The sequence below is a fragment of the Coffea arabica genome, chromosome 4c (assembly GCF_036785885.1).
Source record: "Coffea arabica cultivar ET-39 chromosome 4c, Coffea Arabica ET-39 HiFi, whole genome shotgun sequence".
NCBI lineage: Eukaryota > Viridiplantae > Streptophyta > Magnoliopsida > Gentianales > Rubiaceae > Coffea > Coffea arabica.
The window spans coordinates 16878998-16897688 of NC_092316.1; the positions used below are offsets into that span (position 1 = coordinate 16878998).

The following is an 18691-nucleotide window of genomic DNA, read 5'->3' on the forward strand; positions in this document are numbered from 1 at the left end:
TTTAGTTCCGATCTTGACATTTCATTTTTTTCTTCTTTTTATATGTTTAGCAAATTAGATTATGTACTTATGAATGTAATTTATATTTTATAATATGTTTCTTAATTCATGACATTTGATAAGCATTCAGGAAGATCATGTTAATTGTTGTACTAATTACTATTATCCCTTACTTCCAAGTTCTCGAAATAGAAAATACACAATTTTACTCAGACATTGTACAATTTATTTTCACGTACAACTGACATCGTTGCTAAACAATGTTGGGCACAAAGAAATCTTGGGCATTAACTCCACACTGCGCGATAGCGCGGTGATCTCCTCCTAGTCCTTACTAAAGTGCTAGTTGGAGTTGCCACAATGCACATGGGCTCGATATCCTGTAATTTCGAGCAACTTTGAGGGCATTTTGGATGGAGTAGCGGAAAGTTTTGTGGTTTCTTATATTAGTCACTGGAGGACAAGCGGCAAGAACGGTTGCAGGGCAGTTTTGGTCATTTTCAACGGCGCGTAACTTTGGTTGCACATAACGTAAATTTGTTTGCATAACGTGTAACTTTAGTACAAAATTTTGTGGGTTCCACACACGTTGTGAAAATCGGTGTACAATTAGTGATCTGGACCGCACATTTTCTTTTAGCCAAAATCTGGCCGTGAACAGAATGATCGCTCCTGCCCCTCATCCGTCACTGGATCATGTAGTGTCACAATCTTGGCTGTTCAATTTGCCCAATGTTTGGCCTACATTGGGAGACGGCTATGAGAAAACAAACAAAAGCACTGGCTCCGTTTGGACTGTGGTTTTACTTTACCTAGTTTACTTTGTCAAAATAATATTTCAAAATTGTGTTTGGACACGTCAGACTACATTTCTCGGTTGCTTTTGTGATTTTGCCCGGACCATTTGTTGGTTGACCCCACAAACTCATTGAACGGAGTGAAATTCCTCCATCACGTGAAGTGTTCAGAAAAGCGAATTTAATATCCCATCAAGGTGAAGACACCCATAATTTGTCTGGACGTATCCTCCCGTTGGGAATTCTAACAAAACGACACCAAGTTCCTTCATTTAATTTTTTTGTCCTTCCAAAACCTCCCTATACGTCTCTCTCCTGTTGCAGAAGAGGTCACCCATAGCCAACGGAATCCGCTTCTGGTGCGAACAAGTAAAAGTGGGCACCGCGTTAATTGTGAGTGCATTAAGCGTTTATTTTGTGTACGGTGGGTTTCAACGACGAAGGATACATCTAGATCGCCGGCGCCGGGCAGTGCAGAAGGAAGCAGAGACCGAACGCAGAAATAAGAAATCCAGTTATTTGAGGCTTGATTTGAAGGCCAAATTCTATCCAGGGCAACCGTCAGATTTGGCAGGTATGCATCTTGTTTATATCAATTCCTGTCGGCAATTGGAACAAAAAATTTTCCTCACGTGCAAACTTTAATAATCTGAACTGGGCACTTAATTTAGTCGATGTCCCAAGATTCTCAAAACAACGGGGTAGAGTTCTTCGACGGAAAAACTAATTCGTCAGCCATGTAGGGTAGATCCACGTCTAGTCTGTGTGATGGAGCATGTTTAGTATGATATCCCTCCAGTGCAAAATTTGGCACTCATAATTTCTGTAGTACAGGAGTCATTTATCAATCATATTAATAATTTCAGATCTATACAGTCTTGGACTTCTTTTGTTTCTTTAATTGATCGACTTATATTATAGGTTGTTGGTTGTGAAATTGGATAAAATATATTAGCCTGTGTCGTTGGTGTGAAAAAGTTGCCTAAATATAATTCGCGAGAAATTGGATTTCATGATTAACTTTTAATAATTTCTAATAATCAGATGCAACTTTTGGGTTTGGAAATTAATTCCCCAATCAGAGTAATTATGCCGCACTTAATCATATTCGATACTGCCAAATTGCTTATATGATGAATTCCTTGCTGCTGGTACAACTTTGATTATGTCGTTCTCATTTCACTTATTATTTATCTGATTTTACGGTGACTTCAATATGGCTGAGTAAACAGGTTAGGGATTTCATTCGCCATACCTGCTGGAATCTCCATCTTCCATGCTTGTTCATACATTTCCCAAATCACTGTAATTCATTTATCATGTCTCATAAACCTTTGGACTGGTTTATCATTTGGTTAGATACCAAATACAGTTGATTTAATCTGATGCATGGTTTTGCTACGGTGAACTAAGTAAACCCAATGACAGTCCAATTGTTATGAAGTGTCTTAATAATCACAGCCCCGAAAATGTCAAACAACCAGCAACATTACTAGAAGTCTGATTTATAGCTTATATAACAAGAGTTTTCCAAACATCCTTGCATCTATAGGCGGCCATGTTAAGAAATACAGTAGGACCACATACATGCCCCAACAGATTTCAATTATACACTAATAGACTTTTTGGATGGGGCTAAACCCAGTTGTTGTAGCAACTCCACAGTGATTTCGTCTGACATTTCTCAAATACTACCTCCAAACTAATGCAGTCATTTTACCAGCCGCAAGAATTTGAATTTGCTGATTTATGATCTGGACTGAGGTCCGTGCATGTCATGACCTTTTGACAGTGATAGAGCACCAGTAAATGCCCAACAAGCGGAGGAGATCACTGTCCGGTCCAAATACTCCAGTCCATCTTTCCGAAGCTTCATCTGTGCACTCCGTCACAGACTCGAACGACTACATCCAGTCCCTTGTCAACTACTTCAGAGTAAGTTTTTTAATTATTAAACAAAAAACCTATGCAGTCATATCAGGGGATTCATCTATCTCAACTAAAAATTTGTTTTGCTGCCAAGTTCATTTCCTGTGTACTTATATTTGGCAGCTATATGACATTTATTGGCTGACCATGCTAGTTTTATTCAATAAGTAAGCATACTTATGGGGTATGTGACCATGAATGCAGGTCAATCTTGGACTATATTTGATTTTCATAGTAATCGTAATCTGATTTCGGCAGCCTTTTCTTAGACTATCACTTTGTCCCAATTAAAAACATCGTTAGTACTTCGCTATATGAATTTAGGGGGTGCAAATGCCTGCTAAACCAGGTTTGATGAGCCAAACTAATACAAACGAGTGCCTTTGCCAATTTCTGCTTTCTTGGGGCTATTGATTGATCCATCCACATTCTAATAATTGTTAAAGTTGCCTATCCGTTGTAATCTGATTCTTCTTCCAGCACTTCAGATTTTTATTAATGCTTACCGTCGTTTTGGTTCCTCATTTAGATGCCACGTGACCCCAACGCTGCGAAGGCCTATTGGGATGCAAATATGGAGATTCATTTCTGTATGACATTCGTCGAGTGGAAAAGGAGTGGGGAGTGGAATCCAAACGTTTCATCTGAGGCCAATTGGATGAAGCTGGCTGCGCATCTGAATTCACAGTGGGGAAAGCAGTACACATGGAGTGTGTACCATTCTAAATTCGAACGAGAGAAGAGGATTTGGCGTGCCTTTACCAAGTTAAAAGGTCTGCGCCAATCTGCCAAAACTGGTATTGGTTGGGACGAGAATAGGAGGTGCTTCTTGGCTGAAGAGTCTCAATGGAACAATTTGTGTCTGGTATTTTTTCCATTCGACCTTGTTATTCATTTCCAACTATTTAAATGGTACTTCACATATCTAAATTCCATATGCCAAATCGTAATGGTGATGTCTTTTTTCTGTTTCTTGGCTGTTAAAATGTACCATGTTCCTGCATAGAGGAAACCAGAACTTATATTTGGAATAACTCCTTATCAAATTTTTATTCTAACAGCAGTCAAACTAAGTCCGAGTCATTCAGCTTTGACATTATCAGGACGTGAATATAATCTGCCATTTGTTTTGCTTTTCTGCTATCCTTGCTATAGCCTTTGTGTTTAGCTCTGTATGCGTGCACATTCAGGAGGGGGTGCAATTTTTAAGATATGGATATAGGACAATAAGGGGGGCTGATTTTTGTCCTCCGGGGGGCTGATTTCTGAAATCACTTTGAACAATTGTCCAAAAGGAGAGCATATATGGAATCTTTTATTATTTTTGGTCCTTGCACAAGCTTTTTTAATCGTATGTCAATATTCAATTTGTCTTAACCTTCCTTGGTTTGTCTTTGAAACAGGAGAATTATGATTATAGGTACTTCAGATTCGGGCTATGCGTTGACAAATATGCAATCCTGCACGAGATCTTAGAAACAGAAACCGCCACAGGGAGTCAAGCTCAAGCCTCTTCAGTTCCACCTTCAGTTTACAATCCACGCAAGCGAGCTGGGCATAGTCGTGGGCAGACTTTCACTTCGCCCGTTGATGATGATATGTACAACGCGGGCATGGATGGAGATTTCAACGAGGAATCTCCAGTTGTGGGAGTGAAGCGAGGTTCGAGCAGTCAAGGGGCGACAACCTCGCTCCTAAGTGCATCCCGGGGAAGCAAGTCAAGTCGAAGTACCAACGATCCATTCGTTGAGTGTGCCAACTCCCTCTCCTCCCTAGCGAATTCTAAATTACAAATCAAGGATCGCCGTGCATCTGACAAGGAGAAATTTGATGTCGATATGGCAGTCTAGGTCATCGAATCATTTGGACCATCGGTCGATAAAGGGGCTAAGCTCGCTGCACTTTTCGCACTCCAGGACGACAAGTGGCGGAAGACGTTCCTGCATCTCAGTCGCGAGATGCAAGAGTTCTGGTTGTACTCTTTGGCGAGTGCACCTCAGCGGGGACCTGATGGAAAGTAGTCGAGACTTGGGATTGTTTCTTGGGTTCTCAATTTTTCCAGACGTTGAGTTGGGACTTTTAGTCCCTTTGTATGAGAATTTAAAACTAGTGCCTTGCCCAAGCTTGTAGCAATAATTACCAAAACTTTGTCCTTCATGTTTCCAGAAGTTATTTGGACAGCCCTGTTTGGTTTAAAACTTTGGTTTTGTAACTGGATGTGACTGGACGTGATAGTACTAGCTGTATATTATGGTTAATATTGGAGGTTTTTAATTGCATTAGTTAATTTGGTTTTTAATAGCTCTGTGATGTGGCCATCGACATGCGACTTCTTGCCGCGTGAGGAAATAAGCAGAAAAAGAAATTGGTTGTATGCGACATCTTTAGTGCCAATGCGGTTTTAGCCTTTGCCAAGTTTTGGGAAGTCCGTACTAGTGAAATTGAGATTAATTGTGTAGCACATGTTTAGTTTTGAGCCCGAAATAGCTATTTCAGATTTTTTGGGCAAGGGAAACTAATCGAATTCATTTGTAAATTAAATTTGAAAAACTAATCAAATTCTCTTCGGACAATTTGTCCGTCAAAATTAAAGTTGAAAAAACATAAGCAAAATGTAGCTAATTCTAAACTGTAAAAGCAAGTGTTCAGATATTGTCCCTGTTGTTTTTTCCTAAATAACTACAAAGGAGGAGGAACATTTTAATCTAATTCAATTACTATTAGTTAGAGCACCCAAATCAGCAGTTGATCCAATGCAAATTGTCCCTTCAATTTTTCCCTTTGGTGTTTATTCTTATTGGTCTGGTGATGTCCTACATCGAAATTTAATTCAATACACATGTAGACACACAGCGCTAATTCCATCAATTAATCTAAATCTACGTCAAATTTTACCGGCCAATTCCGTCAATTTATTTTTTTCACTCCAAAACTGCTTCAAATTGCACGAACTATTTAATAGCAGGGACTACATTAGAAATCCAAAGCACACGGCGCTAGCTCATACAGAGACCAATAATTGTAGATCAGCAAAATTAGTTGACAATAAAATGAAATAGATAATCAGGAATCACGTGCCTACTTCGAGTAATGCATAGGTAAAAGCATATAAACGCTTCCGGTTAATAAAAGGTCCTAGATACATCATAACGTGTAGACTTTCGGTGTTATAAGGCCAAGTATCAGCTACACAAAAGTCAAAAGGTAGATTCATTGAACTCCAATCTGGTCCCTTTAATAGTTTAAAAGTGGGTGTTTCATGAACATCTATGGTAGACAGCAGCTATATTAACCTGGTGATATGCAGACCTCGTGAACCTTTATGCACATGAAAGCTACACTCGAAAGATCTCAAAATTTGACACAGACTTGGCGTGCTCAGACAGGTACCATGGGATTCAGAAAAAATATTGACAGTGGACGTTATCGTAACCAGTTCAAATATGTTCGCCAAAAAAAGGAAGTGAGCATGCAGAGGTAAAAGGTGCTTACTGTCAATTCATAATGGAATCAACAGATGATTTCTCGTGAGCTAGTAATAATTGTAGTAATGGTAGTTATTGCCGCGAACACATCCAATAATGCTGTCGTCCCTTTTTCATGGCCTATAAAACGCGCATCTCAAGCCATGCTTGTATATTTCATATGAACATACAAACGAGGAGGAGAGTAAAACGAGAATTGGTGAGCGCACTTCGACGACAGCTTGATTTTAGCAACTCTAGTCGGACATAGCACTCGACTCTAAATTGTTTTAGTTCAAAAAAGGGCCAAATGAGCGATCCCGGTGATGGCCAGGGCACGAGCTCATCTTCGGACGAAGATGAGCTTCTATTTGCTGCTAGTGCTGCGCTATTATTTGGATCACATGCAGAACTATACGGAGGTCCAATCCAAAAGGTGCCTTGCAGGACGTCTGCATTATCAGGATGCGCATGAGTTGAAGAAGTGATGTCAGGCCACCATACACAAATTATGGACGCAACAAGGTTAAATGTTGATTCTTTCATGCAGTTGTGCTCGCTCTTGGCCGAATGTGGATTTGTTCCCCAACATCATCAGAAACGGGTTACAATAGAGGAGGCACTTGCGATGACATTGGTCATGATGAGCCACAATATGAGAATGCGTATGATTGCTAACCGATTTAACCATTCCACTGAAACGGTGCATCGTAATATTCACGAAGTCATCCGGGGCCTGTGTACATTCGCGCAATTCATCATTACTCCCAGAAACCAGGATGCAATTCATCCCAAAATTTTTAGTGACACGAGATTTTATCCATGGTTTGAAGTACGGTGATATCAAAATTGCTTGTCTGATATACATCTTCTTGTTTTCAAATTTCATGCAACCCCTACTCTAATGCATGTGATGTGTTCCGTTTAACACGAGCACAGTTCACCATACGATTTCATATCCAGGTTACCCTAATAATTGGCGAAAAAATTTGTATCGTGAGAAAAAAGTCTCTGCTTCAATTAATATTTATACCCTTTGGTGTTTGGAGCTAGTATGTGATAATTGTGGAAGTCTGTATCGTGTACTATATTAATAGTGTCCAACGGTTCACGTGTCTTTTCGTATATTTCTTTTTGAAGGACCGCGTTGGGGCTATTGATGGGACTCATATACCTGCTTGTGTCCCAAGACGACAGCAAGTGGCATTCACAAATAGGCATGGTGTACAATCGCAAAATGTTCTGGCTGTATGCGACAATGATATGCGATTTATATATGTGTATGCCAGATGGGAGGGAAGTGCACATGATGCCCGAGTCTTGGATGGGGCTTTGACGGGCCCAAATCACTTTCCTGTGCCACCTACAGGTATAATATGCAATCCCTCCGTACTCGGTAATTCAAAGAATCGGTATGTCTTGAAACTTGCTTTTTCACAGTGATTTTAGTTAACCTTTGCTAGTTGGGATTATAATTGTGTTGCACAAACAAAAAAAAAAGAACTATGATAATCTTTTATTGTGTATCAAACCTTTGGTTGGGCCGTTGGAATATAGCCAATAACTATACCTGCAAAGTACAAAATGCAAATAATCCTTTGGTTCTCGTAATGGCGATACAGGAAAATATTATTTAGTTGACTCCGCGTATCGAAACTTGCCCGGTTTCTTACCACCGTATAGGGGACGCCAAGCGGATGTTAGAGGTCGCAGGAGAGGGAGATTTGCAACAGCGAAAGAACTTTTTAATTACCGACACTCTGCACTACGGAATGTCATAGAGCGAAGTTTTGGTGTCTTTAAAAGGAGATTTGCCATTTTACGGGGAGCTGTTCCAAACTACATGATGGCAACACAGATAAATGTAGTTATTGCCTGTTGTGCCGTGCATAACTTCATTAGGGATCAACAACCGAATGATATGTACTTTGCTAACCCAGACGAGGGAGATCCAATAAGTCAAGGTGCAATTCCTCCATATCCCGAGATACAGCCATTGCATTCTCCTCCTGAAGTTGTTGAACAATGGACTGCCATGAGAGATATAATGGCGACATATATGTTCAATGCCTATAGAAATACGCGACACCGTGCATGACGCAGTTCAATTAAAGATTTGCTATTAGTTAGAGGCTTGCAGAGAGTTAAGAAGTACCTGGTATTTGTGATGCCTATATTTTCCTCTTCGTTCGTACTCAAATTAAGTTTGTTGTTGAAAACAAGACTTGGTTGTAATCGGAGTATTAATATCGTGTGGTATTTGTACCGTGAGTCTTAAGTTTTTAGTACAGGTAGCTTGACAAGTTGGAATAAAAAACTTGGGGCTGGCTTTCATTGGAAAATCTGGTAATAAGATTTAATAATGTCGTAAGATTTAATCTATAATTAAAGTCAAAATTGGACTTTTTTAATAAGCAAGGGGCCTCATGTTTTTCTGGTTTTATTTGCATTTTTCGTGACTACCCATGATTTTTGTGCTGCTGGTATATATGGAAGAGTACATAAAACAATTCGCTTCCAAATAAAGTCCACAGCATCAGATCCCAACGCGTCAATGAAGAATACTGATGGTCAAACAGCACGGGACCCGCGAACTATGTTGGGCAAATGCCTCCCAATTCATCAATTTCGAACAAGTGAATAAGAAAGGCAATCAAATGTAAAAGTGGGACCGGCGTACTACATTCAGCATAGGGCTGCAAACGAGTCGAGACGAATCGAGATTTAAGCTAATCGAGCTGAGTCTCAACTAAATTTTACCAAGCTCGAGCTCGAGCTCGACGAGCTGGCAATTTTCAAGCTCAAGCTCGACTCGAATCAAGTCGGGCCGAGCTCGAGCTCGAGCTCGAAAAAAATAAAAAAAATTATTTTATTTTTTAAAAAATAAATAAAATAATATTTTTTGCTGAATAAATAATAAAATATTAAGGATATATACGTAATTTCACTATGAAAATAAAAAAATATATATATATATAATATACGTAATTTTATTATTAAATAAAAATAAAAAAAAAATATATATATATACTCAAACTCGCGAGCCGGCTCGCAAGCTAACGAGCTTAATATTCTGAGCTCGAGTTCGAGCTCGAGTTTGACTCGAGCTGGTTCGAGCTCGACTCGAGCTTGACTCGAGCTGGTTCGAGCTCGACTCGAGCTTGACTCGAGTCGCTCGCGAGCGGCTCGATTCGTTTGCAACCCTAATTCAGCATCAAACTCAAAAAGCTTCCTGACAAAAGTTACACGATGGCAATTCTATTCTCTCCACAGTCCACACTTGACCGCCATAATTCAAATTGCTAACATCAGGCACAAAACCAGATATCAGCTATGGTAAAGCATACATCTCAAATTTTCAAGTTAAATCAACCAAAAACTATGGGTGTGTTTGGATCCCTTGTTTTTGGGACTGTTTTTGAAAAACTGTTTTTCACATTCGAAATACTACAGTAAATGTGTATTTCTAAAACAACTCCAAAAACATCATATCCAAACATTATATCAAAAACAACTACATATGTATATTTCAATTTGTATATTTCAATTATGTATATTATATATATTATATTATATTAATATAAATTGAAATATATAAATTGAAAATTATATAAATTATATATTATATAAATATTTATATAAATTAATATTATACATAATATTGTATATTATACATAATATAATATAATATACATAATATGTAATATTGTATACATAAATGTGTAAATATTTATACATAATATATTATGTACACTATATTATAATATATACATTATTAATGTATAATATTATTATGTACATTATTGTGTATAATAATGTTATGTATAATGTATAATATACATAATATGTAATAATGTAATAATGTATATTATGTATAATATATTATATTATGTATATTATATTATATATATACAATATTATGTATATTATACAAATTGAAAATTATATATTATATATTATATGAATATTTATATAATGAAATATACAATAAATATTACAAATTGAAATATTATATAAACACCATATTTATAATATTATAATATTTATAATTAATATTAATGTATATTATTTATATATTTATTTATACATATTATAATAAAATTTTAGAAGATCTAGAAACTTCATATCAGTGTTTAGCAAATATACAAATAGAAGAATCTAGATTAGTAAAAGTAGCACACCACCATCCCGCTTCCTTTCTCAGAAATATTAGACAAGCAAAAGTAGATTTACTTTGGCACAGATACTCTGAATTAAAATCTATAGAAAAACAAAAATTAGAAGAAAAAGAAGAATATAAAAACAGAAGGAATTCCTGTAACAAAATCTGTGGAATTTCTGATTAAGCTTTAAAGGTGGTTCAAAATTCATACAGGTTTTATATCTACAACCAATTTATGCATTTGTATATTTGCTAAACACTGATCTGAAGTTTCTAGATCTTCTAAAATTTTATCAAAATAATAATATGTATCTGGTTGTTTAAGAGTTGCTAATGCTATTCTATATGAATTTTCTTGAGAGGTTGTAAACTGAAAAGGTGGTTCAAAATTCATACAGGTTTTATATCTAGAAATTATCAACTTAATTTCAGAATTATATGAGTACTCGGTACTTGATAGAGGTTAAAGAAATTATACCTTCAAAGTTTCCTTCTGATGCTATGAGAGTTGGAGTCCTATCTTTGGAGGTTTGCCTCACCAGATCTTCCCCTTAAGCCTTGCAGGAACTCTTGACCGAACGGCTATGGTGGGTACTACACCGTGTTTTGGACTTTTAAGGTTCCAAAATAGGATATCTCTGCCCTTAGAACTATCCAAAAGAATAGTTCTAGTTGACCTAAAAATATAGAATTTTTTCTAAAAAATTGTGCCTTTTTGTTACTAATTATTATTCCATGTCTAATAAATTCTGCGAAAACTAACTTTAAGTGCCCAACATGTTCTTCTTTATTTTTTGAAAATACTAATATATCATCTATGTATACTATGACAAATTCTTTATATTTGTTAAAAATATTATCCATTTTTCTTTGAAATATTGCCGGTGCATTTTTTAATCCGAAAGGCATTACTAACCATTCAAAATGTCCTAAGGGGCATGTAAAAGCTGTCCATTCTATACTATCTGTGTGCATTTTTACTTGCCAAAATCCTGATTTACAATCAAATTTGCTAAAAATATATCTATACTGAATTCTATTTATTAGTTCATTTTTATCTGGTATGTCATAACTATCTTCTTTAGTATTATCATTTAATGTTTTATAATTTATTACCATTCTACTTTTTCCTCTGACTATTTCACTATGTTTTCTAACTATGAATGCTGCACTTCTATGTGGACTGGTACTTCTTCTGATTATTTTTAATTTATTTAAATCTCCTATATGCATTTCAAATTCTTTTATGTCTTCATTACTGGCTTCTATTTTTGCTGTACTAATTTTTAAATTTGGGTTTAAAATTTCTAACTTACATTCTGTTTTATCTTTTTCCCAATGAATGGTTGGATTTTCTCCAAAAATTTCTAATTTTTCTAACTTACTTATTAATTGGTCTATATCTGTGTGTCCTGTTTCTAACATATTATAGATTTTCTCATTTTGTAAAAAGTCTAAACTTATTTCTATTTCATTAAAATCTTCTCCTATGCTTTCTATAGTTTCTATATTATTAAATTCTTCTATTTTTTCTATAGTTTCTATGTGATTACATTTGCAATCTTTTGCTCCTTTACATTTACAATTATGAATTGCTGTATTTTTATTGTCTTTCCGTATTCCTGGTGTTATGAATGTATTATAAGGTAAAGTATGGTCTCTTAAGAATGTTAACCCTGTCCTTGTAATAATCATGCCATGATATGATTGTAGTATAAAAGCTAGTCCTAAAATCATTTGATAAGGAAAATTTCTAACATATATTTCTCCTACTGGATAAGGTGGTGTGCAGTGATTATTGTCTATTTCAAAAAATAAGAGACTATTATGAATTGCAGTGTCGTAGGTGTAGGTACTACCATCCATTTGCCTTGCAGTTCTAATATTATATGTTTTTTCATAATATTTTTCTGGTATTAATTCTTGTTGGATAACTATATTACTTGCTCCTGTATCTACTATTGCTAAAACTTCTGTATCAAAGTCTCCTATTATTATTCTAGTTTTATTTCAATGGAAGTTACCGTTGGTATCCCTGCTTGTAATAATTCAGAATCATAATTATGTCTTATTAATTCTGGAAAAATTTCTATATCAGCATTCTCTATATATACTTCCCTTTCTATAGATTTCCCTTTATCAAATTTTTCTATTTTTTGCTCTAATTGTTCTATTTTATTTTCTAAAATTCTTATTCTTCTTTCTAGGTAATGTTCTAAGGGCACAGTGTTTTCTGTTTTATCCTTTTTAACTGGTTCTAATAAAACGTATATTTGTGCTAATTTATCCAAGCAAAATTTACATCCTTCTGTATAACATAATTGACATTGGAATCTTAATTCTATTGCTGGGTATCTATTACAATTATAACAAGCTTTACTATAATTACCTTTTCTGTGTTCCCATTTATGAGTACATTCTACTTCTACTAGATCTAAGTCATCTAATTTTTTAAAATCTTCTTTTATTTCTTCTAGGTATATATTATCCATAATAGTTCTATTTTCTGATTTTTCTAGGATTTCATTTATGAATCCTGTATCTTCTTGTTCTATAAAATCTGTTAAATCCATCTCTTCTGATACTATACTATAAATGCTTTCTGTTTCTAATATATTGTCATCTATTTCGATTAAATCTTCTGAAAATAATTCTACTAAATGAGATTCTCTGTTAAAAGAATTATGTTTATTTGGGCAATTGGTTGCTAAATGGTTAGGTTGTTTACAAATAAAACAAGATAATCTATTCCCATAGGTACGTTCTGGCCTATATCTTCTAACATGATGTTCCTTTTTAAGAAATGGTTTTCTAGCTTTGCTCTTCCTAAGATAGTATTGTTTTCTGGGGTACTTTCTATAATTTTTATAAGGTTTTCTATACCTTCTTTTTTCTTTTTCTCTTTCTCCATATTTTTGTGGTGTATATATTTCTGAGCAAAAACTATATTCCCCTTTTAATTGTCTTTGTATTTTAATAAACGTACATTCCTCTACTAATCTATTAATTATGAATCTTACAGCTGTACTTACATTTTTTAGTGTTGGTTCCATAGGTGTTTCTTTATATAAAGTATATATTTTCTTTCCTAGATCGTCTGGTAATTTAGCAAATAATTTTTCTATAATTCCTTCATCACAAAAACATCCCGCTAAACAGCTATGATATAAGAAATCTTGTAAAAAGGGTTTAATATATTTCCAATTTCTAATAGATAGTTGTTCTATTTTTCTTATAGATTCTATTTGTGTTAGAACTCCTCCTCTATTTGGACTTGTTGCTAAAAGAATTTCTTCTACTCTATTAACAAAATTCATGGGATTTACTCCATGCGCCTGGTCTTGTTGTAATCTATCTGGAAATTTTTGTTTAAATGCTTCCCAAGCTGCTCTTGCTACTCCTCCTAGAAATGTTTCTAAATATGTATACATTTCTGTTACATTATGATCAAACCCTTTTTGTATATAATTCCTAACTACTCTTGCTTTCCAGCTACCTATTACATCTTCTATCATTTGGGGGTCATAGGATGTTAACATTAAAGTCTTTCCTTCATCTACTGAATTTTCTTTTATTTCTAATTCTAAAGGTCTTCTTTTTCCTCTAAGATTATATTTTTCTTCTGGTTCTCTATATTCATTATATATTATTCCAAATAAGTGGTTGTCCTGGTTCATATGTTCTAACATTCCCTGCTTGGCTAGTGTCAGTTTGCATGTTTGTTGGTTGATTACTTCCGCTGCTTTGTTCCATTAATTCTCTATATGATGTTATACTAACGGTTTCAATATCATTTTCTTCTTTTTTAACTCTAATATTTTCTATGTAGTCATAATATAGAATTTCATCTAAAGCTATTTGTCCGTTTAATTCTAATTTTCTTTCTAAATCAAAAAATTCTTTTTCTGTTAAAATCATATTTAATTCTGCTGGATAAATAATTTTATGTTCTAGTTCTACAAGTTCTTCTTCTATCAAATTTATTTCTACTAGATCTAACTCTGTATCTGATCTTTCTGCTTCTTCATTTTCTGTTCCTAAAGATGTTGATTCATAATTATAGAACATAATACTTGTTTTTCCCTTACTATTTTTATATATTATACTATCTTTTGGTATGATTGGGTTATTTTCTTCTATAAATTTACTAATTTCTCATTCTTCTCCTGCCAAATTTTCTGAACTTACTTCTATTGGTTTTATTAATTTTATTCCTTTACTTGCCATAGCCTCTACTATTGGCTTTATTTCTACCTTATATCTGGTTTTACTACTATTTGTTAATCTTCCTATAAATCCGATACTTATTGTTAAATTATCTCCTTAAAAATTTTCATATCCTTTAGTTTGTATGCCTATTTCTAAATTTTTAATATCTTCTAAGGTTACCATAAAATCTGGACTACAATAAAATATTCCTCCATTCTGATTCATATCTACTTCTATACTGGCTATTAATGTATCTTCTACTTTTTTATGTCTCTTGTCTAATACTACTAGTAATACTTTTTTCCCCAATCCTTTTCTTGTTAGTCCTTTAATTCCTATAACTATTAATCCTATATGCATATATGTATACTGTCTTCTGATTTGGTTTATGCTTTGTTGTGTTATCATTCTAAGATTTACGGGGTTACTTAATGCGCTCACTGGTTCTTCTCTGCTCTGTCTAAATAATCCTGTATTACTTCTAAGAAATCCTACTGAGTACAAGGTTCTTGGGTTTAATAAACTTATTTCATTATTCCTGTATATTTCCAAGTCTCTCTCTACGTCTATTGCTTCTTCTAAATGCATGCTCCTACTCCTTCTTAATTGTCTTCCTATATTTAATACACTAGTTCCTACTTGTGTGTTTTCGTTGACTGTTCTACTAGGTCCTGAAAATGATGTTCTACTAGCCATCTTTTTAAAATTTTTGTGGTTTAGGATTTACTGAAAATATATTACTAAGATGTGGTTTACTTTCTTTCTTTGTTACAGGTAATCTTTTAAATTGGTCCGTAATCTCTTCCAAGTCCTTTTCAAATTTATCTATCTGCAAAACTCTAACTTTTTCTGTTACTGCATCTATTTTCTTATGTAATGATACTAACAAGGCTATTATTACGTTATTTTGTTTAGGATATGTTTTATCTGATATACTAGTTCCTAAGTAATCTGTTAACCCTAATGTTTCCTGGTGATAATATTTTAATTCTTCTAATATTTTTATATATTCAGGATAAAAAGCATACTGAGAAGGAGGTGGTTTATTAGTACTGCTCATATATTAACTCAAAATTATTTTTTCTATTTTTTGTAATAGTATTTCTACCTGATTATAAGATTGTTTTAATTCTTTTGATTTTTGACTAATTTCTTCTAATATTTCGTTATTAATTTTATATTCTTTGAGTTGTTCTAGACTTCTTATTTTTGCAATTATCTTATTATTTTGATCTTTTATATAGTCTTGATTTTCTACTAAAGTTTTTATTATTTTATTTTTATTTTTTAATGATTCTACTAAGTTTTCTATTATCCTAGAATTATTTTCTTTATGTTTTTCTAAAGATTCTGCTAATGATATTATTAGGTCAACTAAGCTATTATAATTTTTGTCTTCTATACTATGTAAACTATGCTTATATATGTTACTAAAATAACAGTTATGCTTATGATTTTCTAGAGTTATTATATTTCTAGATTTATTTTTTATTTCTAAATCTAAATATTCTAATCTTTTATCTATTTTTAATTTTTCTTAAGGAATCAGGCTCACCGGGACGGCAAGCTCTGATACCAAAACTTACCTAGGTACCAAAGTCCTAGAATGGCTGGACTATTAGGCTCCAGTTAAAGACCTATATTAAGTCTGAAAAAGCTTAATCAGAAATTCCACAGATTTTGTTACAGGAATTCCTTCTGTTTTTATATTCTTCTTTTTCTTCTAATTTTTGTTTTTCTATAGATTTTAATTCAGAGTATCTGTGCCAAAGTAAATCTACTTTTGCTTGTCTAATATTTCTGAGAAAGGAAGCGGGATGGTGGTGTGCTACTTTTACTAATCTAGATTCTTCTATTTGTATATTTGCTAAACATTGATATGAAGTTTCTAGATCTTCTAAAATTTTATCAAAATAATAATATGTATCTGGTTGTTTAAGAGTTGCTAATGCTATTCTATATGAATTTTCTTGAGAGGTTGTAAACTGAAAAGGTGGTTCAAAATTCCTATAACATTTAGGTACCAAAGTAGATTTTACCTATGGAATGCTGGACTATTAGGCTCCAGTTAAGATTTCTAGATTTAGATTTAGAAATAATCTGAAATTAAGTTGATAATTTCTACATATAAAACCTGTATGAATTTTGAACCACCTTTTCAGTTTACAACCTCTCAAGAAAATTCATATAGAATAGCATTAGCAACTCTTAAACAACCAGATACATATTATTATTTTGATAAAATTTTAGAAGATCTAGAAACTTCAGATCAGTGTTTAGCAAATATACAAATAGAAGAATCTAGATTAGTAAAAGTAGCACACCACCATCCCGCTTCCTTTCTCAGAAATATTAGACAAGCAAAAGTAGATTTACTTTGGCACAGATACTCTGAATTAAAATCTATAGAAAAACAAAAATTAGAAGAAAAAGAAGAATATAAAAACAGAAGGAATTCCTGTAACAAAATCTGTGGAATTTCTGATTAAGCTTTTTCAGACTTAATATAGGTCTTTAACTGGAGCCTAATAGTCCAGCCATTCTAGGACTTTGGTACCTAGGTAAGTTTTGGTATTTGTTTTTCATATTATGCAGTAGTTCGGGGTAAAACACCTGGAATTTATTCCAAATGGATTTCAGTAGTAGAACAAATTAAAGATTTTCAAAATCCTTTGTGGAAAGCTTTTCATATATTATACAAATTGAAAATTATATATTATATATTATATGAATATTTATATAATGAAATATACAATAAATATTACAAATTGAAATATTATATAAACACCATATTTATAATATTATAATATTTATAATTAATATTAATGTATATTATTTATATATTTATTTATACATATTATAAATATTTTTATATATTTATATTTATATGAATATTATATATTATATAAATTATATATAATATAACATATATTATATATTATATATATTATACATTTACATAAATGTACATTTATACATAATATATATATTAATTTATATTTATAATATACATTTATATTATGTATTATATATAATATAATACATTTATAATATATTTATACATTTATATTAATATACATAATATTAATTTTATATTTATACATAATATTAATACATTTGTACATTTATATTAATTATGTTAATACATTTATACTTAATATTAATATATATTAATAAAATTATAATTTATACATTTATATAATATTCATTTGTAATTTATACATTTATACATAATATTAATACATTTGTACATTTATATTAATTATGTTAATACATTTATACTTAATATTAATATATATTAATAAAATTATAATTTATACATTTATATAATATTCATTTGTAATTTATACATTTATAATAATATAGACTTATACGTTTATAAATATATTTATATTATGTATTATATATAATATAATACATTTATATATTTTTATATAAATACAAAAATATATTTATTTATAAATATTTATAAGTGTATTATAAATGCATAAATGTATATTTATATAAAAATATATAAATTATAATTTATAATTTATAATTTATACATTTATATAATATTCATTTATAATTTATACATTTACAATAATATACACTTATACATTTATAAATATATTTATATTATGTATTATATTTAATATAATAAATTTATAATACAATTATATATTTTATATAAATATGTAAATATATTTATTTATAAATATTTATAAATGTATTATAAATGCATAAATGTATATTTATATAAAAATATAAAAATTATAAATTGTAATTTATACATTTATATAATATTCATTTATAATTTATACATTTATAATAATATACACTTATATATTTATAAATATATTTATATTATGTATTATATATAATATAATACATTTATAATACATTTATATATTTTTTAGTGAATATATAAATATATTTATTTATAAATTATTATAAATGTATTATAAATGCATAAATGTATATAAAAATAAAAATTATAAATTATAAAAATATCCAAAAATATGTTTTAAAAATACCTCTAAAAATAATCCAAAAAAATTTCCAGTAAAAATTTTTCATATATATTTGTCCAAACGGAGCCACTGTTTCAATGTTGACCATAGTTATCTGTTATCGTTTGGAAGAAAAAA

At 31.9% G+C, this 18691-nt stretch overlaps 1 protein-coding gene across 1 annotated transcript; it reads left to right on the forward strand.

Annotated features, from left to right (window-relative positions):
* The first annotated feature begins 6500 nt into the window (after positions 1 to 6500).
* On the forward strand, positions 6501 to 8288 carry LOC113739064 (uncharacterized). The gene is made up of 4 exons (XM_027266310.1): positions 6501 to 6626; positions 6741 to 6893; positions 7331 to 7559; positions 7813 to 8288. The coding sequence occupies exons 1-4, from the start codon at positions 6501 to 6503 to the stop codon at positions 8286 to 8288; spliced, it is 984 nt and encodes a 327-aa protein (XP_027122111.1).
* Positions 8289 to 18691: the final 10403 nt, after the last annotated feature.